Source organism: Falco cherrug, chromosome 7, assembly GCF_023634085.1.
Source record: "Falco cherrug isolate bFalChe1 chromosome 7, bFalChe1.pri, whole genome shotgun sequence".
Taxonomy (NCBI): Eukaryota; Metazoa; Chordata; class Aves; order Falconiformes; family Falconidae; genus Falco; species Falco cherrug.
Window position 1 is genome coordinate 11965860 of NC_073703.1, and position 27819 is coordinate 11993678.

General features: G+C 47.3%; 2 protein-coding genes across 2 annotated transcripts in view; one reads left to right on the top strand and one right to left on the bottom strand.

Annotated features, from left to right (window-relative positions):
- The window catches only part of ABHD2 (abhydrolase domain containing 2, acylglycerol lipase), a 41237-nt gene extending 22653 nt beyond the window's left edge, over window positions 1-18584 (top strand). Inside the window, exons 5-11 of the mRNA XM_055715517.1 lie at window positions 89-256; window positions 3021-3204; window positions 6859-6951; window positions 8654-8764; window positions 9993-10062; window positions 10969-11053; window positions 12112-18584. Of these exons, the coding sequence (XP_055571492.1) occupies window positions 89-256; window positions 3021-3204; window positions 6859-6951; window positions 8654-8764; window positions 9993-10062; window positions 10969-11053; window positions 12112-12308 (908 nt within the window). The 3' untranslated portion in view covers window positions 12309-18584. The remainder of the gene's footprint in view (window positions 1-88; window positions 257-3020; window positions 3205-6858; window positions 6952-8653; window positions 8765-9992; window positions 10063-10968; window positions 11054-12111) is intronic.
- Window positions 18585-18706: 122 nt separating this feature from the next.
- Window positions 18707-27516, bottom strand: RLBP1 (retinaldehyde binding protein 1). Its single transcript, XM_055715518.1, has 8 exons — window positions 27217-27516; window positions 26315-26358; window positions 25911-26039; window positions 25421-25622; window positions 24141-24319; window positions 23282-23440; window positions 22543-22653; window positions 18707-22434 (listed from the first exon to the last, which is right to left on the bottom strand). Exons 2-8 carry the CDS (start codon window positions 26324-26326, stop codon window positions 22276-22278), a joined length of 951 nt encoding a protein of 316 aa, XP_055571493.1. The 5' UTR covers window positions 26327-26358; window positions 27217-27516; the 3' UTR covers window positions 18707-22275.
- Between the last annotated feature and the right edge of the window lie 303 nt (window positions 27517-27819).

Consider the following 27819-nt stretch of genomic DNA (forward strand, 5'->3'; position numbering starts at 1 on the left):
TTCCCACGGATCTGAAATGGAAACCTTCTGAATCTCTTAATTTGCATAAAGTGACATTTACTTAACTTTCCTCTCTTTCTGTGCACAGAGGATGTCACAATGGTAATCTGCCCCGGGATTGCTAACCACAGTGAAAAGCAGTATATCCGCACTTTTGTTGACTATGCGCAAAAAAATGGGTACAGATGTGCTGTCCTGAATCACTTGGGAGCTTTACCAAATATTGAGCTCACTTCTCCACGAATGTTCACATACGGTAGGTACTTTATGGCAGCTGGGGACTTATTTTCAAGCTTGTCTTGTGGAATTTCTAGGGCTTGATCAGTCTCCTTCAGCATAACACAACTGCTGTATCTGAATGTGGATAACAAGTTTGTACTATTTCTTGGGAACTAAACTGAACTTACATGTGAGGAAGAGGGGAGCCTAATACTGGGATTCACTTCTCTGTTCTTACATGTGTATCCTAATAAAGGAGGCAGTTTTCCGGAAAGAACTACTGGGGAAAAAATCTCTGGTGGCTACTAAAGGCCTGCTCAGATGATTTTTAGAGATGCTGAAATGTCAGTTTAGTGGAGTGTGAAACAAACCTGGCTCTGAAGGATAAACACTACTTCTGAGGCTTTGTAAAATGTAATGAGAGAGGAGTTTTTACCGGCCTATGCAGAAAGTACGTTTCTGTCCTAGGAGGGACAGGTAAAGATTGGCCTCTGAAGTGCTAGTGCTTAACTGTTGTGACTTTGAGCTTCCACCTTGAGTATAAGGAAGTCTGTCTTAACCTAGAAATTAAAAGGAATAAAGGATTTGGAACTGTTAAGGGTGACTCCAGCTATTCTGAACTGCCCTGCTAGTGAGTAACATGATATTTGTAGAATGTGGCTGCCTTGCCTGTGACCTGATCTGCTTCTTGAGCCTTCATGTCCCTCATCACTGCAAATGTCTATAGGTACATCATGTTGGGAGTCGATTGTGGGTTTAGCAGACTGGTATTAGGTTTCTTTTAAAAAGATGACTAAGATACTGCTAAAAGTTTGGATTAACAGTTTGAATGTTTATCTTGAACAGCTGAATTGCCAAAACATTGTGCTTTGAGATTCTGAGTCTGGCAGGCAAATGGGTTGTAATGTTATGTTGCTTGTTTTATAGTTATTAAATCCACTCCTTGGTGGAAAACATTTCAGCAATACCAAGTACCTCAGTTTGTATTAAGGCCCTAGGCTGTTAATGGATTTAGGCCTCTGTGTCTTGGGAATTAAGCTTGTCCTCCTTAAAGGATTTGGGTTTTTTATAAAAGTTGAAGGCTTTCTTCCATGGAGTTTTACTTTAGACCTTAGGGAGTTAGCCTGTAGTGCATCTCTTGAGACATACCTTTCTGAGTCTTTTATAGCCTTGGAAAGGGCAAGGAATGCCTAGCACTTTGAGTAAGACAGTAAATCACTTGGCAGAGTTGCTTATTAAGTGGAGTGCCAGCAAACCATGAGCAGACTTTACTCTGCCTCCAACCCAAATATCCCAGTGTCCTTTCAGCTTTTGCTGGATTCCTGACATATTTGTTGAGGAGCAAGTAGCCTAAATGTGGGATTTGCCAAATCCTCCTGCCTTTAAATCAGGCTTGACCTGTAGCTACTCTAGTTTCAGATTTCTGAAATAAGTACCAGCTGACCTCAAATCATTAGGGTCAAACACTAAAATATTCTGACTGCTGGGTTTTTCTAGAGGGAACTAGAGCAATGCAGTACTGGCTATCTTGAGGAGAGTTGCTCATTAAGAATGCTCACAAGTTAGTGCCCAACTGTGCTGAAATGCTCAGCCAGAAGCTTGCTGTTTCACTGAAGTAAATAGCTACCTCTGGAGCAGACTGAGCACCAGGGTTGCTAAAACCACAGTCTGTCTAGCAAGGATGATACAGTTGGGGGGGGGGGGGCACACTGGAGCAGTGCTGGGGTTCTACCCTGTGCCAACCTAACTCTTAGGGCTTATCTCCCTGGACAAGTTCCACAGGATAGAGCTGAGTTTCTGACTTTAGGCAGGAATAGCTGGAGATTTATTTCTTTTGTTCATGGGATGCCTCCTGTGTGGTTTGCAGTCTTAAATTCAATGGGAGGGTTAACAAAGTGCATAGACAGTCAATAGCAGTGTACTAATGCCATCAGTTTTGCAGCTGCTTCTCTTGATGTTTCCTTTTCCCAAAGTCAGAGGCAGGAGAAATAGCTGTAGGTACTCAGATACTGCGTGTGTGGAGGCCTTCAAGTCTGTCAAATGTTCTGAGGACTCCAGTACTGCCAGAAACTGGACCCCTTGGTGCCTGCAGCCTGTGGGTGCAAGTTGGGGTTAGCTGAGAGCAGAACAGATCTGTATAGAGGCACTTCTCTCTTGAAGAGGGGATACCTATATGTCTTCTAGGAAGCTGCAGTACCTTTACCTCTCTGGTGGTTAAAAAGGGCTAGCTGCCTCTGCTTAAATGCTTCCCTCTGATTCCAGAGAGCACCTGCTTAGTCAGGCTCTGCAACAGTCCACCGAGAGCTCTGTCCTGACAAGCCAGCTCTGCATTTCCATCCCTTCCCTACATCAGCATGGACTTAAGGATCCATAACAGTCTTGCTAAAAGCGAAGGAGCAAGCTGCTTTCCAGACACCCCACTGGAGTTTAGAAGTGGCAGACTGCCTCAGGAATGTAGTGATGTGTGCTGTTCTTAGATAGTAATGTCAAGCCCAGAGTTGTTGGACTTTTCTTAAGCTGCTTTAGAAAGGAGGAGTTCAGATTGTCAGAGTAGCTGTTGCCATGCTTTTTAAGCAAGTTAATTTCATCTTACTTTGGCACTCTGTCAGAACTAAGCATGAGCTAAGGTCCACAGGACTTGTAAAACAGATACACGAATACGTGTGAATCAGCTCTTAAAACCGTAAGGTTATTGGAAAGCCAGAAAGGGTAAGAAGCTGGACTTTAGGCACGCAACTGAAGTGTGAAGTGGTAATCTAGGTATGTTAGAAGATGACTTTTGACTCTTGCCTTTATTTTAGGTTGCACCTGGGAATTTGGTGCCATGGTTAATTACATCAAGAAGACCTACCCTCAGACCCAGCTCGTTGTTGTGGGCTTCAGCCTGGGTGGAAACATAGTGTGCAAATACCTGGGAGAGAGCCAGGCCAACCAGGAGCGAGTCCTGTGCTGCGTCAGCGTGTGCCAGGGGTACAGTGCACTGAGGTAGGTCTAAAACTTCTCTGTGCTGGTCTCTTCTGGGAGTGCAGGAGGGGGCAGATCTTTGGCAGGGTACGTGCGTGGAAGGGCAAGGTGAAGGGTGCAATGTTTTTCTTGCATTGAACTGGTCTGACTGCTCAGTCAGACTGCAGTGTGGGATGCCACCTTCCTGAAGGAGCAGCCAAAGCTATGTTGATTTGGAAGTACAAATAAGCTTTCTGTCAGTAATACAAATAAGTTTTCTGTACCTGGCCAGGTGCATGTTGGCAGCTTCTGGTCTGTGCATGTGAGCTGGCCTGTGTTGTTGCTACAGCATCCTAAGAGGAGGCATTCCTCATACCGTGCTGGTCTAATTAACCAGGCAGGCTGGGCAGCATGACAGATGGCTGAGATGATGCCAGGTTTGCAAGCAATAGTTTATGCTGTCTCTTCAGTCTGAGAAGTATCCCTTGGTTGCTAATAGCTTGTCTGCCTTCAGTGTGCAGTTTCATCTGGCAGCTCTTACCTGGGGAGACCAGAAAGAGACACAGCTCATACGCTGTCAGTCCATGCTCCCCTCTTGGTGCATGTCACTGAAACAGTGTTGTGGGCTGATGAGAAGATGGAGAGGGACTTGCAACTATGTTACACAATTTGGAGGGTGAGGAGGCTTACAGCCCTGAAGTCTAAAATGTTAACCTGTGGTTCCCCACCTAAAAGCCAAGGCTGTCAAGAGCTGTAACGGCTCCACCTAGTGCTAACACTTCCACTTCACTGATGGAGGATCTAGGTACAGTACTGGTGGCTTAACTAATGTGCAGTAACTTTCCATGAGTACATAGGTAATGAAGTTTAAGACAGTGTAACTGGCTAAGCTACTGCTTTCAGTTTTTACTGTTGGTACATAGCTACATCTCAGTAGCTGTCCATGACTTTACGGTAACATAACGGCACTTTTGAGCCCTGAGACTATCTGCAAGGCGAAAGAAGCTGTTGAGACGAGAGTAATTTGGGTTAAGATCCTTTGGGCAGATAAAAATGGTGAAATTGACAGCCCTGTGAGGGGTTTGCGATGGAATTTGGCTTCCCAGTGTGGTCAGGGTAGGAGGAACTCTCTTGATGCTGCTGATGCTCTGCCTGTATAGGGACCAGTTTGATATTTAGCAGTCTAAAGACACATTTAATGAGTTAACTCTTACAGGTGGAAGAAAAGCTTTTCTGGAAGCATTAGGATGTGACTAAAAGTTTGATGTGCATGTCAATAATATTGTCATACCTAACCCCTTCTGAGATCAGATGTGACTACACACACTTTTAGCAGTAATCTACTGCTAGGTCCCCATGAGTTCACACCCTTAAAATCTGAACAGATGCTTTCAGGAGCAGGTTTTTTCCTGTTTTGTTTCAAGTAAAATGTTCTTAGTTGTATTAAGGTTCTGGCATGGAGCACAGAGCATCCTTTTGAAGCCAGCTCCTCAATTGCAGCTGTCAGACAAGGTTTGCAAGGATCACATCTGGCTGTGGTGCACTTGGTTCATCTGCAGTTACGCAATATTGTTTTTCTGGTCTCCAAAGTGATGGTGCAAGTAATGCTGTTCTCTAAGCTGATTTCTGTAGTAGTATGTCATGATGCAGAACAGCAGGGAACAGACAACCTGTTTAACAATACCACAGTTGAATATCCGTGCGGAAAAATAACAGCTGCTTGTCTGAGTTAATTCAAGTCTTCCGTGGGTTATGTAGATTACTGAGCTCTTGACTCCACCTGCTGGGTAAACATCTACTAGCAAATCTTCGGTCTCTTCAGTCACAAAACATCTGCTATGCCTTACTGGGCAATCAGCAGGAAGGCTTTTCAGAGCTTGTCTCCCTACCTAATATCTACTTCTGCTTTAAATGCTAATTAGCTGAAGAGCTAGGGGAAAGCAACATCAGTAAATATCTTCTAAGCAAAAGAGAAGGTAAGGAGAGCATTGTGCCCTCATTTTAAAAGGAGGAGGGATGGGGTACAAAGCCCCTCCAGGTAGAATGGTTAAGCCTTAGCCTTCCTGGGCTTGGTCTGGTAGGGTAAAATAACTGGCCTCATCCCTCTGGGCTACATGAAAGTGGATTACCTTGGTAGGCATGACCAGTTAGTTTACAATTCCATTTTATTTTTATATTAGCTTGTACAGCCTTTATACCCCAAATAACTTTAGGAGATGTGGGGGGAAAAAAGTGGTGGTGAGCAAGGTGAAGCAGGGAGCTGAAATATGAAAGCGTTTCCAGAGCATTAAGCATGAATCCCATAGATGGGCATAATAAAGTAGCAGTAATACTAGGATCTGCCAGAAGAAAATGAGACTCTTAATTTAATGAATTAACACGGAGTCTGGGGAATGTGTTCCCTGAGGCTAGATGGGGACATGTTTCTGTATTCCTTAATCTCTGCCTGCACAGGCTTGATTCTGCTGCTTGATCTTGTGGAATGCATCTACACCATAGCTACAGGCTTTGTGGAGAGGCCTCAGCTTTGAAACCTCTGCAGTCCTCAATGGAAGCAGCCTCTTCTAGTGTTGCACCCCTTCATTTTAGGAGTACTACTGTACACCACAGAAACTGCAGGGAAATATAGTAGTTTTAACTTCACATGTCTTGTAGTAACTTAGTAGGTTTGCTTAGAAAATATTTTGTGAGGAAAGAAATACACATTTTCCTGTCTTCATTCCCCTGCCCTGACATAAACATGGTAGGTGTAGTAGCCAGCTAGGCAAGAAGATACGGAAAGACTTTCATGCTTTTTTGTTTTTAATTCTGTACTCCAGCATTGCTTACTATGAGAAAACATAGCTTGCATCTGCTCTGATAGGGGACTTGCAGGTTGTGGCCTGGGAGGTCATGCTAAATCTAAATCTGCTGCAGTTCTTACGGTATGTTAATGTTTAAACGGTAGGAGTACTTCAGTAGCTGAAACTGCTCCCAGCATTCTTAAGTTGCTCAGTAAATGATAGTTTGTTTCCTCAGTAACAGCAAACCCTGCAAAGAGTAAAGCTATAACCTGCCCATGACCCTTGCATAGCAAAGGAGCGCTGGTATCTGGCAGAGCTCACGGAAGTCTGGATGACTTTAATTCTGTTTTAACAACAGATAAGCTCTAAAGTGCTGTTCTGCTTTGAGAATAGGTAAAGACTTCAACTCAGATGCCACTTGCAGCTGCAGCTAGTATTTATTCCTATAGCTCCTGCCAATGAAGCTGAAACAGTAATGGTATCTGTACATATTGGAAACATCTGCACAAATTATCTCCTCTGCAGAGCTATATACACAATAGACAACAGTTTGTTCAGCAACAGGTTTTATTCCTTTCCTTGGTAGTCCCATTTAGGTAAATTGCACTCAACTTACACAAAGGGATACTAAAACTCTTGTCAGTGTTGCAGATCTTGATTGATAGCTCTTAAATGCTCTGATCAAAACTGCTAATTGCATTGTGCAAAATGAGACTGCAGATCTGTTTTCTGATACTAACAAACTTCATCAAAGGGGAAGTAATTTCCTGGAAAAGGTTAAGCTGTGGCAAGGAGGGCCTGGAGATTTGTTTTCGTAGCCTCTAGGCTGCCATAAGGTGTTACACTGTATTAAATCTGATCTTTCAAGATCTCCATTAACAGCTTTGATTGTTCTGCACTGTGGTTTTTCTAGGGCACAGGAAACCTTTATGCAGTGGGATCAATGTAGAAGATTTTATAACTTCCTCATGGCAGACAACATGAAGAAGATCATCCTTTCTCACAGGTACTGCAGTACATCACTTACACTGATAGTACTGATTCAGTCAATTGCTATATTGGATATGTCATCATGGTCCTTTAAAATAGCACTCCTGAAAGATGATGCGCCAGTTCCTTGCTTGGTGGTCTTTAGGTGAACCAACAGAGAAGGGGAGCACATGTCAATCTCATTCGTGTACTGTAAGATATACAAATAAGCTTTGGTGATCTTGTTAGAAGAAAGCAGGCTTTGTTTTCTTTTTGCCTTTTGAGAAAACTTGCTTAACAAATAAACTAGATGTTCACAGGAAAACATTGCAATTAGACTTCAAAGTGGAGTATTCTGCATCTGTTTCACTTCTAGCCAAAGAATTCCATACTCAAGAAGCCTCTTGTTCTGCCGTCTATCTGAGGTAGGACTAATCTTCAAGATCTGCTGTACGGGGCTGCTGCTTATCAAATAAGCAAATAGTCAAGCTGTAGCTCTGGCTTCTAGCTGTTCCTCTAGAAAGAGCCTGTAGCCAGCAAAATACTTAATGTTGCTGTTCCTGGAGTGCAAGTGTACTTGTAGGATCCCTGTGCTGCTGTTGTGGTCCATAGTTCTTGCAAAATAAAGGAATGTGTGTGTTAAACGGGTGACATACTCAGTGTTGCTTCCTTCATCAAAGTTTTCAGGGTGCTTTTTTCTAGGGCAGTAAACATGTAAGTACCTCATCTGTGTATATTTGAAGCTGTCTGACTCAAGGGAAAAGGAGGGGAGTATCTACGACCTGTTCCGATTAAGAGCATATGTCACTTGCAAACTTCTGGTTCATTGTTTACATTCCTGTGCAGTACGAAACACTTGTAGAAGGAATTAGGGCAGCTGACATGTAGGGTGATCCACATAATTCATTCCAGATTGACAAATATTTAGACAACTTGACAAAATTTAATGTGAAGTTAGGTAGGCCCCCATTAAAAGGTACTTAAATTCATAACCCAGAAAAAGCCAGTGCTGGCTCGAAGGCAAGTCTGTTAAGTAAACTTTTTTCCATAATCACTTGTGCTCTAAGGTAACTCCCCCAAATCAAATCTAGCCTCCCTCCTACTCTCTCCTGCAGCTGCCTCTGAAAGGGAATAAAGACCCCTTTCCAACTTGTGGCTTTTGTTATGTTTGTTAGGGGAGCAGTTTGTTCTGGTAAAGAAACACATCTTCTCCTGAGGGCAATAACTAATTATGACAAGTGTCCGTGGTAAATAGCTTTCTGCTAAGGTAATGCCCCAAGTAACTTCTGCTGTGTGAGCCAACCTCGTATCTGTGCTGGGGAGACTTTAGGACCAGATGGTAAAGGAGATGCTATGCCCAGGACTGCTAGTACTCTCACCCAAGCCACCCACAAGTTTGGTCTGAAGCCAAAGGACCCTCCCTCTAACATGCAGCCTCTGTTCTAAATAATTTTACTGCTGTCTGTTCTGGGAAGATTCTTCAGAGGCCCCTCATGCAGTTTCTAGTACAACAGGAAAACATCTTTTTTTCTGTAAAGGGGCTGCTAGGGTTTCTGTTATGCCTTGCTGCAGAGGGAAGTGGATTAATAAACTGTGCTTGTTCCCAAGAAAGCCTCGTGTATATTGTAGGCCACTTCTGGTCTTATCTTGACAGACCTGGTGAACTCGGTTATCCTTGAATAGGTCATGGCTTTGCTGCCCCTGTTATTTGGATGTTTTTCTTGATGTTACTCTTTCAGGCAAGTTCTTTTTGGAGATAACGTGAAGAAGCCACAAAGCCTGTCAGATGCTGATCTGAGCAAACTCTATACAGCAACATCCCTTATGCAGATTGATGACAACGTTATGAGGTATGAAGGGCAATTCTCTGATCCTTTGCAGAAGTCTGAAAGTACCTTCTCTTTCAAGTGTTGCTCTTGCGTGCCCCTTGCTGTGCCTGTAGGAATCTGAAATACAGTGCTGACAACCTCAAATTCTTCCTTGCCTTCACATTGAACAAAATGTACCAGGAAAAAAACTTGCTATTGACAGTCACAGCTTCTGTACGTAAATGCCTCCTGGGTGATTTTATCAGTAACATCTGAACCTGCAGCCCTCAATAATGTGGGAAGAGGCCAACTCTGCCTGCAAGCTCTAGCAAAAAAAGTGAGGAATGTGGAAAACAGCTCAGAACTGCTCATGGATGTCCTTAGCCCTGCTTGAATTTTCAAAAAAACCTTCTCCCCAAAAAACACTGTTCTCAATAAACATTAGGGTTGGCTGACAACATAACCTTTTTTACTTGTCGTGCTAACACCTAAATTAAGCTTTCTGCTTTACTAAGCCTATTACTGCCTGTGCCCTTGAAAACACATAGCACTTTTTTCAGTGGCAGTGTTCATACCATGGCATGTTCTGTATCAGGCATTGACACCTTCCCAAGATGAACCTGTAAACTGTCAGTTATATACCTGTAACGCTTCTGGCAGACTGGGAGTATTGCTAGCTGCTTTGTTTTTTTTTTTAAAAGCCATGGAAGAGAAACCTTCCTACTTGTCCCTCATCCCTGAGGCTTTCCTAATTTGGGCCAACAGCTATGTCATCTCTTATGTTTTTTGGTTTTTTTTTTTACAAACAAGGCACTTGAGTATGGGTTTACTGAATTCTTAGTTTGGGATGGAGTACAAATGCTTTAGCAAGGCACTGAAATGACAGTGAATTCTAGGTGGCTTGTAGGCAGACCCTGTTACTAGTATGTTTGACATTCGTAAACTGTGGTGGTCTTGTATTTGAAAAGGCTTTCAGGTAAAGATGAACAACACTATAACTGTTTCATATGTACAATTAACTGGAGTGGAATACTTAAGAAAATGCCCTGAAGGCTGCTGTAGACTTCAGCTTGCATATTTAACTTGCCCATGCTGTCATGGGTTTAAGCGCAGAAAGCATAAAGGCATGTGCTGCCGAAGGTGAGTTTGCAGAGACACTGGGTAGAAAAAAAATTGCCAGTGAAAATTGAGGCATCATTCCTGTCGCTGCGTATGTGTCCTCATGGGTACTAGAAGCAGACTATTGCAATGAGGGTCTTCTCTATTTCAGGAAGTTCCATGGCTACAGTTCCTTGAAGGAATACTATGAAGAAGAAAGCTGCCTGCATTACTTGCACAGGGTAAGCTATTGCGATAGCGATTGCTCTTCTACCTTCATTTTCCTACTGGAGGGAAAACACTCTGTGGTTTCTTTTGTTGATACCTTGACATAGCTGTCTTAGCTGGGATTTTCAGATATAATTGAGCGCAGTATATTGGAGTGGGATTTCAATTCCTGCTACCTCTAATACTGGGGCTAAATGCTCTAGACTATAAAGAGCTTACAACTGACAAGTAGTAACATGCAAGTGATCTAGATAAAGCCGTGCATTCAGCTGAACTGCGCTTGAGTGTATGAAGATAAGGTGAGAAAGGTATGGTGACGTAGAGCCTGCAGTTTTAAGGAAGAAAGGTTTGCTAGATACTGTGAAAGAGACTTAGGATGTTATCTGGCAGGCAAGATGCTTAGCAGACCAAAGTTTTGCAGAAATGGAACTGGAAGACTAATTCCTTCTTGATGTACCGAGCCAGAGGATGGAGACGTTCCAAGGGAGTTTCCTGGACTTTACCCAAGGTGTCCATAACAGAGCTGGCACTAACTGCCTGATGTGCAAAGCAATGCAGAGCAAAAAAGGGTGTAGCTATCTGAATTCTGAGAATGGGTAAGATCTGTGACTCAGTCTGTATTTGCTGTCATGCACCTCTGGCCCTTTCATACAATTGAGTTGGGGGGGGGGGGGGGGGGCAGTGTGTGTAACACAAAAAAATAAAGTACTGCAGAGTAGCCCATTGGTAGGAAAACCACCAGTCTTAATTTCTGACTCTGCTTTTCTGATGCTTTTCATGCTGCCATGTACCTGGAGAAACTCTGAAAAAAGATACCATAATTGAGTGAAGCTAAGATGCTTTTACCATTTGTAGACTGAAATTCAAATGCCTCTTACTAGTGATTTTTTTTTCCTTTTCTGCCATGTTTCTTGATGCAGATCTATGTTCCTCTTCTGTTGGTTAATGCTGCTGATGATCCTCTTGTGCATGAGAGTCTTCTATCAATTCCAAGAGCTCTTTCAGGTATGTTGAAGCAGTCTCCTCAGCTGTGTATGCTTGTATACCTGCAGCTTCCTTATCACATCATGATCTGATTTCAGAGCAGGTTGACTTGCTTCCTTACACCTGTAAACCTGTGGGATGTGTACTAGGCCTCTTTAAATCATCAGTTACTAGAACTAGCAAGGCTAACCTTGAGCAGGGAGAACTTGAGTCCTTTCAGGCACGTTTTGCTGTTTTGGCTTGCGTTGATAGCCAGCAGATTACGTTCTTGGATGAAAAAATGCTTCCTTGTGTCTTCATTCCTCATTGGGATTTAGTAGAAAAGTGGGTTGTTATATTGATGGTCTTCATCAAGTACACCTGAGTGGCCCCCTTTGCTGATGAAGGCAGGGAGCACATGCATAGCTGTGTCATTTGGCACTGAACTAGGATCTCTCCCTTGAAAGAAGTCCTGCGAGCTGTCTATCTTGAGCTAAGAAAAAGGGCAGATGACCTCTAGAAGCTCAGAAGAGAGAGCTGGCTGCTGCTTCATCACACAGATAGCAGGTGCATAGGGCGGGAAAGCAGGGTTCGTTCTTTTCCTAGTTCAAAGCTGTGAGCAGACTATTTGTCTACAGCTGCTTACAGACAGAAGCAAGCATGGGGGCGTTCTCACTATATGTGGAACAAGGTGGCTGATCTACTGTCAGAGCTTAGGACAACTCAACATGATGCTTAACAGTTCTAATTCCAGTGTATGTGTGTTAAAGATGTTCACTCCTTCACGAATGAGTGTTCTTGTGGCGATACAGATATTGCTGTAAGGGCTCAGCCAGCAGCATTTCTTTCAGCAGCCTTCTCGTACTGGCTGGGGCTGGTTCTCATGGACTGTCCTGATCTGTGAAGCAACAGGTTTGTGCTTTGGACTTCAAAGTAGCTGTGACCTTTTGTCAGTGCACTTCTGCTTCCTACACATGACTGCTCCTTTGGTTCAGATGCTATGCCAGAGGTTGAGTTTAATTATCACAACTTAAGATGGTTTCATTCTCAGCTTGAAGATGTTAACCTTCTGGAACTTTCTGCCTCCTTTTGTTTTACAGAGAAAAAGGAGAATGTCATGCATGTGCTGCCCCTTCATGGAGGCCATCTGGGATTTTTTGAAGGGTCTGTACTATTCCCAGAACCTCTTACCTGGATGGATAAGCTTGTGGTACAGTATGCCAATGCCATCTGCCAGTGGGAAAAGACAAAGTCTCAGTGCTCGGACACAGAGCAGGCTGTATCTGGCCAGGAGTAATTGACCCAAAGACTCTGGATCACTTTAGTGTATCTCCCCCTTTGGGAACACATTGTTCCCTCACCTGCTGCTTCAGGTTTCCATTCTCTTTGGTATCCTATGGCTGGGGTCTGATCACAATGTTTTCTTCCAAAGTGGAGTTAAAGCAGAGATTAGTATCTGGTCAGAGCATCTTTGCATATATAGTCACTTGGGTTTGTAATTTACTGCTCTGCTTGAAGAGTTAGGTTGCTGACTGTGACTTGCTACAGGATTACTGAGCTAAAGACTGCTTGCTTTAATATAGCAGAAGTTTCAAATGTCACAATCTCTTCACCTGTGGGTCAAAAACTTGATTTGCAGTGTTTGTTTAGGTGTAGATGACAGGGTAACAGTTGACTGTTTTCAGCTGACCTGGTGCTGGAAAAATCCTGTACCAAGCCACAAGCCAGTGAGCAGTTCAGTCCAGGCCACTGAAATGTGGGCTGGAAAAACAGATGCTTGACTACAAATGGAGTTCCAGCCTTGCACCATCTCAAGGGAAGCCTTTTAGTTCCTAGGAATGCACTTACATAATTGAATCAGTTTTAAAATACTTTTCCATGCTTCAGCTGTCTGTGGATTGAGGTGTCTTTATGCTGGGAGTCCAAGTAGAGAAAAGCTGCAGGCTGGTAATAACAGTTAAAGTTTCTGTCTGAACATGTTCTTGCACCAAGACCAGATCAGTCACCTTCTCATGATCTTTGCCTCTTTTTAAATGTAGTCATCTTCTTAGTACTAGATTTTTTTTTTTGTTTGACCCAGGGCTTTTTAAAGCTGGCTGTGGCTTCCAAATGGAAACCAGGGATTCGGAATCTGCAGGATCTTTGTGACATTGATCTGCTTTAAAGAATATTTTGTAAAGAATTAGGTACTCTGTTAAGGGTTAATTTGGTTTTGGTGGTGGGGTAGGGTATTTAGATTTATTCCCCTAATATTAGGGTAAATAATACAAGAATTCTTCCCCTTAGCTTTCAAAGCATCAAATGGTTTTCAGACACATGAGTTGCCTTATATTTGGTGGGGAACTGGATGTCTCTAGCCCTGTGCAACTACAGTGATATCTTTGCATGGCTAACTACTCCCATATCGATGTAAATGTCGTAGGATTACTGGCTCCAGTAAGACACTGGGCTCTTCCTCACCTGAATTGCTTTTCCACACCCAGACATCCTCTTCTAGTTTTAATGTGCAAAGTGAAGTCTGAAAGCTGTTTGCAGGAAAGATGCCTACTCACTTGTGCTTTTCCCTCAAGTGGCTGTTATGGTCTGTGCAGAGATGGTTATTAAAGACCATAGTCTACCCCCTGGAAGGAAAGCAGTCCCATGGCAATCTGGAGACTGAAACTTTGAGGTCAAAATCTTTTAGTTTGTTCTGTCAGTGGTGTTGTCTCACTAATTCATCCTTAGGACTTCTTTATCAGTGTCAGTGAAGTTCTTTTCCTGTCACACTTCCCACTCTATTAGCACTTTACTGCTTCAGCCTTGGTCTGTGTTCCAGGCACTTCAGTTTATAGCTTAAGGGTGAAACAAGCAGCAAGACTTCAGTCTGGTAATACAGGGGAACAAGCCTTCTGGACTGTCCTGTCCCGAAACCTTCAGTAGGTTGGAGAGGTGGGTTTTTGTTTTAATAAAGCAATAATTAACTATTGTAGCAAAGGTGCATTATCGTATCAGGAAACTCCTTTCATTTGCCTTAGGCCAGACACCTTGGCCTGTTACAACAAACTGTGGGTATCTACACATTCTCCTTATTAGTAAATACAGGTTTCCTTTTTTCTTCGAAGAAAAGATGTGACCAAGTAAAGCTATAGCAAGACTTGGCCATGGTTGTGGCTGTTCCTTTAGAACTATTTTAGGGCATCAGTTAGCAAGGATATTCTTGGCTGATGGATATCTTGTCTCTATGTTGTTATGGTCTTATTCATACTGCATCTGTATATCACTAAAATCTGTCATAAAAGACACTTCAGATTTTTGCTTAAGTAGATGTTCATGTAATAATCATTGGATATGACTTAAATACCTTCTCACTTTAACAGAAGTGGAGTGTAAACAACACTTGTAAGCATCAAATAGATACAGGATAAATTTAGACATGTAGAGGTATATGGTTTTTATCTCCAATGGGTTACAACTTTCGAAGTGTTTCAGATTTCACAGTATACTACAGCTGTAGCTTACACAGGTCATGGCTGTCTGCCTTGAGGAAACAAAACTGCCCTTCGTGTGCTTCGTGTGTCATTCCTCAATCGACCTTTACTATGCTGAGGTGAGCATCAACTTCAGATGGCTCTAGGGGAGCAGAGGTTGTCCTTGGTACCAATACTGCTGTTGAGGTGAAGAGCCAGCCATATGACCCAACATGTGGTTACCTATGAATGAAAGGTCAGCGTGCGTCTGACCTCCTTTTGAGAGTAAAGTGTCTGCCTTCCTCAACTGGAGAGCCTTATCAAAAGCAGAGGCACTCTGGCCAGCTCCCCAGGTGGCTGAAGCTCTGTCATCTTCCCCAGGACTCCAGGCTGGCAGAGCAGTTCAGTGGTTGACTGGCCCAGAACATGAGTCAGGAGGGTGAGAACTGGCTGGGTGCTGCCTGGGGAGGTTAGTGCTGAGGCTAAGCAAGTGTTTTAGCTCTGCTTTTTGACCGCATCATGCCAGTTGCTCCTGAATGCACAGCTTTGTCCTGGGAAGCTTTTCCTTGGGAAAAAAATCTTCTTTACAAAATGGAATGAAGAAAACTATTCTTGGCGGACCAGACTTTCAAATGTTTTTTTCCATTTCTGAGATATGAGGAAGCTGCCACCTTGTCCAATGTACCCTTGTTTCAAACAAATTTCACCACAGCAGGTGGCCAGTCAATGACTGGTTTTTAAGCAAGTCTTCTAAAATGAGGTGAGCAACTAGGCAGTTCTCAAAGCAGCAGGAGCTGTAGCTTTGTCTGATCAAATAGAGATATTTTTTTTTTCCCCTCCCTTGAAAAGACTTTAAAGAATCTCCTTCCTGCCCCACAACCCAAGCCTTCATACTTCGGAAGTGCTGATGCTGTGGACTTTCTGAAACTCTTAACTACAGAAGTAATAGGGGTTTCTTGCTCATTTGAACTGTTTCTGCACTTGCATCTACAGCTGTTCAGACCACTTGTGGCTTGACAAACCAATTCTAGCCTGTTTGGGGAAGAGAAGCTTTTGTTTATAGCTTATTTGTGCAAGGTTTCTGGAGCCTGAGGTTCATCTTAACCAAGCTTCTTGTAGATGGAAGCAGTTAGGAGGAAAAACATTCCATCTCACCCAATGTGATGCTGCTTTCAAAGCAAGACTAGTGGTGTCAGACTCACAGCAGTAACTTAAAGAGATCTTAAGGATGAGGGAGAGGAGAAAGTTAAGCTGCAGTGCTCTAAAGACCTTCAAATAAGAGAATTCTATATTAAATCTTGCTGCTAAGAGTGATGGGCAACCCCAAGATGTGTGGGACTTTGTCCAATCAGAAATACTCTTCTCTCAAAAAATACTAGTCTTGTGACATGGGCAAGTGGCTTTCATCTGCCCAGCGAACTCAACCTTAAGTGGATTCTGAATTTTTAAGTCTCAGAGGTCAAGCTGTCTTTTTTCATCTTTTGTCAAGACACGTGAGGCTGAAGTGTACACTTGTAGATCATTACAGTATAGTCTGATAGTGGAGGTCAAGATTACAGCATGATGAATCTGTCATGCTCTGTTTAGTTTCAAACTGGGCTTAGAAAAAGCATTAGCAGAGCTCTTCCACAGGTAGTCTCATGTGGTATACACCCCTCTTTCCTGTCACTGCACTTGAACATAAACCCCAAGGACTCTCAATCGGATAGCAAGTTACAAAGCTATTACTCTTTGGTTAGGCTGGTCCAACCATCACCTTTGCTAGTGTCTGGAGAGACCTGAAGATTGAAGGTGGGCAGCTGGGAATTGCTCTTACTGAATAAAAGGAACTTGTGGGTTCTGCTACATCAGATCTGCCAGCATTTGTAATGTCCCTTGGTTAGCTTCTAAATTGGAGGTGCTTTCAGATGGGTCTGGCAGTGTTGTAGTTGCACTATGAAGACTGAAGTTTGAACTTCCCTGCAGTCTTTCCTGAGTGTTTTTCTGCAGTTGCTGTATATGAAAAGATAGGTTACAAAGACAGGGCATTAATCAAAGAATGTTGGGAACTGTTAGCTCCAGTACTGAACTTAGCCAAGTTATCTGTGTGTCATCTGTTCTGGGTCTGTCACAATTTCCTAGACCACAGCCCTTTGACACGTGGTGCCTTGCCCTTCTCCTCCCTTGACATCAGCATATCTAGAGATTTCAGTTAACAGCTCTGCCAGAGCTTTTGAGGCTTTGCTTTTTAGTAAATTAATTTTCAGACGCTAGGTAGTGAGACAGTTCTGGCAATGCATACTGTAGAAGCGTGTGCTGACTTAAAGGACCTCTGTGGGCAGCCTACAACTAGCTACAGTCTATTTTGAGGCTTAAAATAACAATGTACATAAGCAGTGGAGATCACTTTCAGCTCTCTGCTCCTCTAGCAGGGATTGAGTCATAGAAGGAGGGTTTGCTTTGCTTAATATGTGACTTGTTAACTTAGAATCCCAAGGCTCTTGTGTCTGTTAATGCTCCAGCAGCATAGCTGGAGGTGGATTGCCTAACTGCCTACATCTTAAAAGACAGTGCAGAGAGTAGCAACTTCAGGATTTAATTGCCAAACAGTTTAGTGACCTGGATTGCTTCCAGGTTTTTCTAGAAATACTATGCCAGTCTGGAACTCATTGAAATTCTTCAGTCTTCTTCCAGGAGATCAGAAAAGACCCTAGCCTTGTGCTGCATGTATAAGTCACTTTTGTGAAGAGCATCTTGTTTCTGGCTTGTCATGCTCCATATGTCCTTACTCTTTAGGTAGGTCTGTTGGTTGAGTAGGTCGTGGAGCCACAGTGACTCAAAGCAGTGTCTCCTTCATGGCTTCTAGCTGAAAAGCAAACAGCCCTTCTTGGCATGAGGACTTCCTGAGTTTTCTCCAAGCTTAGAATGCCTCAGAGCAACACCAGCCCAAGGGGAGGGTGCCTTGTAATTGTACCCCTTTTATCACCTGGACCTTTTCAGCTGCTGGGGTAGCTTAGGTGTAAGTGCCATCAATGAGTTAAAGCAGTTGCCAGCTTTCCACACTGTGGTAGAAGGGTTTCTAGGGTTATCCTGAACCGTTGCATTCTGAATATCTGTATTCTTGGTTTTGCTGGTTAATCAATGAACACAAACACTGCAGTCCAGGGCAGCATTTATCAGGTTGGCTCTGCTAGTATTGAACAGCCTTTTTCACATCTATCTGATAACACACTAAAAGCTCCAACCCATCATTTGTGGGTAAAGGCTTTTCTTTCTTTCCCACCCAATGGCCTTGCCTAACCCAGGTAGTTGAAATGCAGTAAGGAGCCTGATCCTGCAGAGTGGCTCTACACAAAGCCTTTTTGCTTCTGTCTGAATGACAAGCTTGCATTGTCTCTCTGGTCATGCAAGAGCTTTGATTAGGTACAGAACTTCCTTCTAGGATCTATACTATAGTTCTGTTGGGATGTTGACCCTCATGGCTCCTGCTAACTGGGAAGTCTTTTTTTAAAAAAAAGCCAAACAAAACCCAGTTGTAGTTAATATAACCAAAGTCTACTGCCCAAGTCAGCAGCTTTCCAAAGAAGTATGATTTCTCATTGTGTTACTTGACAGCTTGATCGTAATGTCTAGTGACAGATCACTAAATATTCTTCTTGAGAAAACGTAACCTCTTTCTCTGACAATCCCAAGCTGAGGTGGTGTGCAGGGAGCCTAGGAAGAACAGACCTGTGCCCTTGTTTTGCCCATGCAGCTGTGCTAGAACAGGCTGAGTGACTTCTAGTGATCTTGGTGAGTAGTTAACTATGAAAATGTTTTCAAATTGGCAAAATTATACTTTGCAACCATCTCTAAATGCTGCCCTGCAAAAAGCTTGTATACTGAGACACTCTCCCCGCTGCCATGTTCTGAGTCAGATTCTCTGGAGCTGAGAGCTGCAGGGAAGATGATTTGCAACTAGCAATGCAATTTTTCTATATCTGCTGATGTTTACCTTTGAAATTATATATATAAAACAATGTCTGATTTTTTCTTTAATTTTTGTTTGTGTGGTGTAAAATGGAGGTCATTGCAAAACAAAATGTAATTTTGTTATCTTTGATTCAGTGAGATTTCTTTATTTAAAAATAAAGGACTTATTGAAGTCAGTGATAATGTGTAGTGTGTGCAATGTTGTTGGGTGGTGAAGGCCAGCTGTCACTTGACAGGCACAGCAGCCATGCCTTCTTATTCAGTTCCTCTGCAGCAGGGAGAGGATAATTTGATATGGGAATATATTGGGCCAACAAGGTAATATTGATTAAAATGCAACTGGGTATCTGAACATGTTCCCTCGGTTGCAAGATTCGGATTAGCTAAGGGGAACACAAGGAATCATTTAGACCCAGCCTTTACACATGCGAAAGATTTTAGTTTCTGTTCACTAGTGCTGCCTAAAGCAGGACTGCCTTAGGGGAAGGCTATCCCTACATCTCTGCAGTATTACACCAAGGCAGCAGTTAGCTTGTTGACAAGACAACTTTTGCAAGTAACTCCTGTTTCTGGTGTTGCCTTTACACTTTGATGCACTAGTTTGCTGTTCTAGCGGTAAATGCAAGAACTCGGATTGTTCTAGGAAATGTGAATGAACCTCTCCTTCGAGGGAGAAGGCTCAAGTTTGTACTCCTTCTGCACTGCCGAGGTGGGGAGGATGGGAAGAGTGACAGTTGGGAGTATCTTCACCTTTCGCTTGTTGCAGCTTCTGTGCCCACCTCTCAAAGACCTGGCTCTGCTGCCCACTGAAAGCTGAAGCAAGTGTCAAGTAGATAAATGGGAAGACTGCACAGGGGCCTTATGCAGCAACACATGGGTGGTGTGCCAGCCCCTGCCACCGCTGTCATCTTCAGCTGGAGCCTTCCTTTGCCTCTGTTGTGTTTCAGAGAGCAGAACAAGGACAGAGCTGCTACAGAAAGGCTCTAGAGAGAAGGCAGTCTTAGCAATTCCTGCGATATGTAGGAGCATCCAATAGTTGCCCTGGCTCTTGAATCTGATGGGGCTGGGCTTGGTGGCTAAGCATGGGGTGTCTAGCAGGTTCTTGAGTGGAGGAGCGCATGGCTTTCTTGGCAGTTGGCAGAGGCCTTCCCTGAGGCCCAACTTTGGGAGCTAGCTGGGGGCTGACTTTATCTTCTCCCCTTTTTCCCTTGCAGCATGAGTGATGCTTGAGCCTTTTGTAGTTGCTTTGTTTCTGGCCAAAAGGTATTCAGTACTGCTCTGTTGGAGAGTGGAGTTGGTATCAGCTTAAAAAGCTTAATGCCTGCCCTGAAGATACTGAAGAAGGGCTATTTTTGCTATTGGATGAGAGAGCAGGTTGTGACAGTCCTGTGTCAGCTGCTGGGTTCTCCTGGGATTATGAGGTTGCTAGCTGGAGGAATCCTCCAGAGGCAGACCTGCAGCTGTGCCAGGACTAAGCTGAAGCAGGATACAGACAGGGTTTAACTGTGGCCCTTCCTGCAGCATGACAGAACTCTCCTCTGGGACAAGAGCTTCCCTGGAGGGTGCGCAAAGCTTTTGGCTGTGTTTCTGCAGAATCATCATGTGTTATTCTTCCCTATTTAAGAGTGAGTGGGTTTCTTAATCTTTCAGCTGCTGGCAGAAAAAACCACATAACAGCATCTCTGGCCAGGACACTGACATCTTTGAGCCTAGGGCACAGAAGAGCACTACCTGACTGATGCTAAGAGCTCACTAGTGTGTGTGTGGGGGGTTTAACTACAGACCAAGTGAGGCATGCAGACGGTAACTGGGACTGGTGAGCCATCAGGGTGACTGGGCTGGACCAGGACTGTTGCTGCTTTTCCCCTGTAATAAGAATTGCACTGTGGGAGGCAGTGTTTTGGGCTCCATTTCTAGTTTATTGGCCATTGCAATTTGCTGTTTTATCTACTTCAGAACTCCTTCCTGGCTTGGTCAGAGTCACTCCGGGGGGGGAAACAGGCCAGCATGGACCATGCTCCTTGCTCCATTTGCTGTGCTGTTCTATGCCTCCCCATCAAAACAAGCTACTGGCTGACAATTTGTCCCAGCAGTGCTGATCAGCCACAGGGACATCCTGAGAGCTGTGACTGTCCCAGTCCAAATCCCAGAGGGCAGCAGTGTGGGGCTCCCGTGTCTGTATGGGGGGTGGGGGGTGTTTGTCTTTTTTTTGTTTGTTTTTTTTTTTGTTTACAAGAGAGCTGCAATTGCTCTGTCTCCCAAGCAAGCTGTGCTGTTGTGTGCACTGGTTGTAGGGCTGTTGTATGTGGTTTCCCTGGGACAGCTCCAGATGCTTCCCAGGCCCTTGGAGAGTACTGCACAGTAAGGAGCCAAACGCAGCAGAGAGGTGCCTTTCGCTCTCCCTCTGGGCTGTCACGCAAGGCTGGCGCAGGCGTGGGCTGGGACTGGCCATACGTGGGCTAGCTGTGCGGCTGAGGCTGGAGAAAACAGATCTAACCCCAGTCGCCTCTGCCCAGACAGGCCCCATCCTTCCCGCAGCTTTGGAGCCGATGTCCTGTTTGGTTTGAGCCTGAGCCAGCGCCCTGATGAATGTGGCTCTTGTCAGTGCCCTCCACCTCGGCCGGCTTCGGGTGGGAGTCTGGTCTTCTGGCTGATGAAGGGCACCCGTGTGGAGCTGAGAGGGAAGGGGGGGGGGGGGGGGGGGGGGGCAGGGCACGCTGCAGGACCAGCTTGACAGAGAAGAAGGTAACTTTGGGCAGAGACCAGCAACTTGCTCTTCTCCAAGCCTTACTGCTGGCCAAGGGAGGAGAAGATGGTCTGGAAATGGGTATCCGATCAGCTCTTTGGAGATGCCTGGTTCATGGGCCAGAACGGAGTGCCTCGCCTGGGACACAGCTACTTCTGCCTCCTCCTCCCCACCCAGGTCTTGCTGACTCCACATCAGCAAGGGCTAATTAGCATTATCATCGGGCACGGTTTGCTGGGCAAGGACCCTTCTCTGCCCTCCACAGTGGCTTTTGGTGGGACTTCCCTGACTGAGCTCCCTCTCCCAGTGCAGTGCTGGGGGAAACAGCTGCACTGCTGACACTTGTGAAGGATTTAGGAGAGTATATTTTGCTTGTCTTTCACTGTCCTGTGGTTAAAATCTTTTTCCTGGTCTTAGGGGTTGCTACAGCCTCCGTTCCTCCTCCCTGCCTGCCTGGCTGAGCAGGAATTAGGCAGAGCCAGCTCCCCCCGGGCCCCTGGTCGGGTTCTTGTTTGCATCTTTTTGGGCTATTTTTCCTGGTTAGAGCAGTTGGCTGAGGATAGGGTCTCTGCTTGGGCAGGGGTGGCGCTCCTTCTGGGATGCAGGGAGGATGGAGACAGCTGGTTCCTTGGCCCCTGTGCCAAAGGGCAGTCTGTAACGGGGGGACAGGGATCTCCCACCAAGCACTGACACTCCTTAGAACCAGCAGTGCAACCAGTGCCTGTGACCAAAAAGCTGCATCCCTGTTCCTTGCCACATGCCACAAGGGACCCTGGAGCTCTGCTGTTAAATGCTTTATTTCTCCCTTGCTGTAGCCCTCCCTTCCCAGAGCAGACACTCTCCTGTCCTCCCCCCCGCAGTGCCAGGGCATGCTGTGGGAGAGGGCTGGTGGCCTCCTTCCTCTGCTGGCTCCCAAGGGAAGGATGCTCTGCCTGGGAGGGGCAGAGCTGCTGGGCAGCCCGCTGCCTCATTTGGGGAGAGGAGGGACAGGCATGGAGCAATACGGCCAGAATGCCTCATCACAAGCAGTCATTAAACCAGTGCTACAGTAAGGAGGTGGCTGGGGTTAGAAGGCCACCTCTGATCCTATTGTACAGGGGAGAGGGGGATCAGACCCTGGTTTAGAGAGCCGTGTCTTCAGCCTCGATGCGGGGCCCAAAGAGTTTCTCTGCTGTTGCTTTGCCATCATACTTGGGCAGGTTGCCACCAAAGTCTGCTGGCAAGATGTCAGCATCAATCTCCTGGTAGAAAGACTCCAGCTCCTCCCCATGCACAAAGACCTGGAGGGACATGGGAGCAACCCTCAGCAGTGGCCTGAGGCGACTCTTCCCAGCTGCTCTTTCACCCAGGGAAGTGCCTTTGCCTCCGGGTCCCTTTCCCAAACTCACCCTCTCCAGCAGTTTGCTCTTCAGGAACGGTTTGACCACGTTGTAGGTGGTGGTGAAGTACCAAGGCTGGTGGATGAAGTGGACAGCCTTGAAACGTGCTGGGAAGGAGTCCTAGGATCCCAAAGCCAGACATAGATGATTACAGATGTTGCTGTCCGTGTGGAGCTGGGCAAGCAGCAATGAACACCCCAGCGCTGCCTCAGCTCTCCTCACCCAATCTCCCCTTATTTCTTTGATTGCCCCTTTCTGTCCTGACCCAGAGAATTGGATGTCCTAGCACCAGGGAAGCTGCAGAGCCTCCCAGATGGCTCATTGCTCCCACTCCATGAGAAGGACCACATCTCTGCTGTCCTTCCCTGAGGGGAGCCGAGAGCCTTTGGCCTCTGGTCCAAGAGCAGAAATCCTGGAGTGCCTGTGGGTGTCTGTCCAGCATGGACCAAGCTGGGCTGAGATGTTAGTGAGGAAAGGCCGCCATGCCATGCCATAGGATGCTGCGAGGAGTGGTGCTACTGCTTCTGGTCCAGCTTTTGAGAGGGCAGGGAGATGGGGCGGGGAAAATAGGATCCATTTTGCAGGATGAAGCCGATTCACAAGCAAGGCAAGGAGCATGTGATGGGGAACAGCCTCTCCACAATGCTTTCTCACTGTATCAGTGTGGTGGCAATCCCAAACCCTGCTAGTCCTGCTGCCTTCCTTCCCTGGGCTCTCGGCTCCCCCAGGGCCCTCTCTGCTACCTCACCTGCAGCATGTCCACCATCTTCTTGAGCTCGGAGGGTTTGATCCCTGATGCCTGCTGCATGGTGAAGCCCTTGAAGTTCTCAATGATGCAGAACCCATTGATCTGGGTCTCTTCATTTTCCAGCAGCTTCTCCAAGATAATGCAATAGGCACGAAGGATCTGATGGAGAGGAGAGACAGCAGGGTTTGGTATTAGGTCTTACTTTCCGTAGACCCCAGGAGGGTCCCAGGAAGAGTCCCATGGACCATTAGACAGGGCAGGGTCTGCTTGACTTCAGCCTGCTTGTCACAGGCAACCCCAGGACTTCAGAGCAGGGAGGGCATTTCTGGGGATGCTCAACAACCACCACATTCCCCTTTCAAGTCAGGTACATCTCAGATCTGGATCAGTGTTATGTTGCGACCAAATTCAGAGCTGAGCAGAAAATGGGGCTAGGAGAAGCTGTGAGTTACATGCCTGGAAACTTCATTGCCAAGAAGCCCTTTCTGTGCCCTGTGCCTCAGTTTCCTCCTCTGCCCTGCACATCCCTCCTTTCTGAAGTGCCTTCCTTTAATGGCGTGGTGCCTTTTTTCACCCTGTCTTACCTGGGCAGGGGGATTGCACACCCCAGATTCGGCCTGCACTTTGCACCACATCAGGGGGAAGGAAGGGGGGGACCCTTTGGGATGGACCACACTCTCCCACACTCCCTCGAAAGATAAACTCAAAGGGCTGCAGTTTTGCTTCAGCCTGGATGGCTGGAGGCTGTGTGTGGACATATGTTGATGTGTTAAGGGATGCTGCGCTCAGACGTGCTGAGCAGGACAAGCCCAGGAGCAGGACCGCTCTGCTCCGGGAGCAACAGCTGAGCTGGGCTGACCTCATCAAAGGTGATCTCTTCATAATCCCAGTTCTCGATGTTGAAGAGCATCACCACCCGGCCGTACTTGTCCCTGCTGGCCAGGATGCCAGGGTAGCCAGCTTCGATGGTGCTGCGCACAGCCTCGGGGGTCAGGTTGTCGAAGAGCTCGGGGTACTGCTGGCGGAAGTTCACGTAGCCTGGAGGGAGGCAGAAATCGAGGGCAATGGCTGCTTGCCTGGCCTCGGGAAGCTGCGCGAGCCACCAGAGCCAGGATGGACTGGCAACGGTGAGAGGGTCCTGAGCCCAAGAGCTACGGACCAGCTGTGCCTGAGCTCAACATGGGTCAGGTCTCCTCCAGCAAAGCAGGGAGAAAGGAGCTCGGCACCAGATCAGCTCCAGCCCCAGCCCCAGCATGTTGTGTTACCCACCCCATGCTGGGGGCTTCCCGTGCCTGCCGCCTTTCCAAAACCCCAACAAGCAGATAAAGTAATTTTCCCCCTCATTTCCCTTCTCCTCTTCCTCCCTGTTTGGGTGACATCCTCTAGCTCCCCTGCCTTGGCACCCTGCAGGCATGAAATAAGGAACCTTGTCCTGGGAAAATGCAGGCAAACAAAACAGCTCGCCTGGGAGCCAGCACTGATAATTACAACTCATTATGCCCGAAGCTGACACAAAGAAGAGTGGAGCAGGAGCCAGGCAGGTCCTCACCAGCGGCCGCCCCCCAGGCTGCCCTCCCACTCCCCCTCCACCCCTAAGGATCACTCTCCGTGTGGGGAGGGGGTGCCACAAACCCCCCAACCTAGCCCCCAGCCCTCAAGGGGTCCCAGGAGCGCTGAGCCCACCAGGCATCATGCACAGAAGCATCAGGGTGGGTGCAGGGCTGGCTCTTTACAGGATTACAAAGGGGCATGTATAGGACATGGGGCTCTTGAGGGAGTGCAGCCCAAACCAGCTGGGTTTGCTGTACAAATGAAACAGCCTGCCACCATTAAATGCACTTTTTTCCCATTTTTCCCAGTAAATTAGCAAGGAATGGGATTGTCCTGGTGTTGCAGGATGCCTGGCATCACCCTCATTCATTTCCTTCCCCATCCCAACTCTTTCCCCTACATCCCAAGCCCCCCAGCCCTGCCTGTTTCTATTTATCTTCTCTCCTCATCCCCTTCCCATGCCAGGGTCCTGCTGTGCCAGCACCACGCGGATTAGGGGATGAGGAGGCCCCAGCACAGGACTGGGAGCTGCTGGTGGATGTGTACCCCTGTCCTCACCCAGCGTCACAGCCTGGGACCCCTCCCCACCTTTCAGCAGGTCATATGCCCTGTGGACGTCAAACTTGCGGGCACGAATGAAGCGGAGGAAGAAAGAGTCGTCCTTCCCCTGCACCTTCTCAGCCACCGCCTTGCACACCTCCTCGCCGCCCGCCCGCTCCTGCACCAGCTCCCGCAGCGCCTTCACCGCCACCTCCCTCTGCTCCTCTGTCTCGTTCAGCTCATCCTTCGCCTGGGGGGGGCAAGCAGAGAGGGGACCCAGCTCAGTGATGCCGCACACACACCCCAAAACCCCCCGGGGTTCATTTAGGCACCCTGGGTGCTGGGGGAGTGCAGTGATGCTCCTTGCAGCATCCCAGCACAGGGAGGGGAGTGTCACCCACGTCCCCTGCTTGGAGACCCTTTGCGGTAAAGTACATGCCTCCAACACAGGAGCTCAGTGATGGTCTCCTCTGGCCCCTGGGAAGGAGCAGAATCCCTGGGCTGTGCCTGCCCCACCACTCCCCATGGCCGCCCTCACCTTCTGCAGGGTGTGCGGGGGGATCTTCTCACACTTCCCGAAGACGGGGCCGTGGTCCTTGGTGGTGAGGCGCTCCAGCTTGGTGCGCAGGGCCTGCTCCTCCTCCGAAACGATGCGGAAGGTGCCCGTCTGGGGGTGAGGAGAGGATGTGGGATCTCCCCAGGCAGCCCCCCCACCCCCTGCAGGTCTCCTGGGATAGGGGACTGTGGGGAAGGGCAGAGCCTCCACGCATGCACCCAAGGGGGTGCAATGGGATGGGGGTGGGCTGTGTGCTGCCCAGGCTCCCCGCAACAGGCTGAGAGCAGCCGGAGAGGCAAGGAGTGTGCGGGGTGCACCCCATCCCGACACTGCAGGGACAGGATGCTCAGAGCGCAGGGGAAGGGTGGCATGGGGGCAGTACTCACAACCGCAGACATGTTGTCCTCTGTCCTCCGTTGGCTGCAGGACACTGGGAGAGGGAAAGAGGGATCAGCAGCAGTGGGATCCTGGTGGCTTCTGCAGGACTCCTATGCCCCATCACCTGCCCCTCTTGCTCAGGCAGGGGTGGAGGTGGGTGCCCAGAGGACACCCCCAACCCTCCTCAGTGCCATCATGCAATGCCTGCATCTCTGCCTACCTGCCGGAGGCTGAGCAGCCTTGAGAAACACTAGGGGTGTTCACAAAAGCAGCTTAAAAATCTACGTATTGATCGTCTGACCCCTTCGTCCTTTTTTGCTGGCTCTGCCTTTCCGCTGGAGGTTGGGAGCATCTCCTGGGGACCCCTGACCCCATGAGCTCATCCAGTGCTGTTTTGTCTCAGACCACCTTCATACAGGCAGAGGCTAAGCACCCAGCCTCGGCCAGGCAGCCAGCCAGCTTGTGCTTTTATTGCCTTTAATTTCCACTGCCCTGTTATTCCCAAAGTTTTTCCGGAACCATCAAGCCCTGCTGCTCCAGCCCAGAGCCCATTGATGGCTGCAGGGCTGCACCGTGAGCTTCTCGGCATCCTTCCAACGCGGTTTGGGTGAAACACCTTGTTCCTATGCATGGGAAGGAGGAAGAGGGCTGCCTTCATCCTACCTCCAGCACCTGACCCTACCCAGCTGTAGCACTGGCTCCAAGCCCAGGCTGTGCGAGGGATGCTTGGCTCCAGCTCAGCCACTTCCCAGGGGCATCCTCTTCCCCAACAGCTCCAGGGGAAGGGATGGGCATCCCCCTTTTCCAGGCACTAAAACCAGTCCCAGTCCCGGAGGTGCCAGGTTAAGGGAAGACTGGATGATGGTCTCCAACACAGTTATTTCAGGTGGAAAAAGTCCTGGATACTCACCAGGGAGAGGAAAAGCTGAACCGTCCACAGAGGGTCAGTGCCTGGGGCTGAGATGGATGCACGAACGGCGAGGCCGGAGTGGAGCAGCACGATCACCGTGCAAAAGCTTTGTAGAGTCACCGGGTTGGGATTAGACCGTCACAAGGCATCAACTCACTGCAGCTTTGTAATTAAGTCAGCAAAACCCAGGCAAGAAACCCCATTAAAACATTACAAAAGGCAGCTGAGGAGAGGGAAGGAGGGAGTCAGGGCTCCGCCAGCCAGCCGGAGCGTGCGTGGAGGGGCAGGCTGGGATGCCGGACCCGATTAATGAAGTATAAAAGCTTCTAGTTGTGTAACTTGCTCATTAGCACGGGGCAGGGGCAGAGGCAGGGGGTGGGCAGCCTGCCATCCTGGCCTGCTCCCCCAGGGTGAGCGGGCCAGGTCTCTTCCCCAGCTTCTGCCCCCAAAAGCCTGGCAAGGTCCTACTTTGACTTGGCCGCATGGTTGCAGGGATGGGTCCACAGCAGAGGATGCTCCCACAGCTGATTTCTCCAACGCTTCCCCAATGAGGCCACCCGAACCAGCATCCCTATGGGGCCCCTTTCAGCTTTTAAAATAAAA

What these genes read in the sequence shown, in the direction of transcription:
- RLBP1 (XM_055715518.1), bottom strand. An exon ending in AAGAGATCACCTTTGATGAG is followed by an intron (nt 23,441 to 24,140) that starts GTCAGCCCAGCT and finishes CCTCTCCATCAG; the next exon opens with ATCCTTCGTGCCTATTGCAT. An exon ending in AGAGCAAACTGCTGGAGAGG is followed by an intron (nt 22,435 to 22,542) that starts GTGAGTTTGGGA and finishes ATGTCCCTCCAG; the next exon opens with GTCTTTGTGCATGGGGAGGA.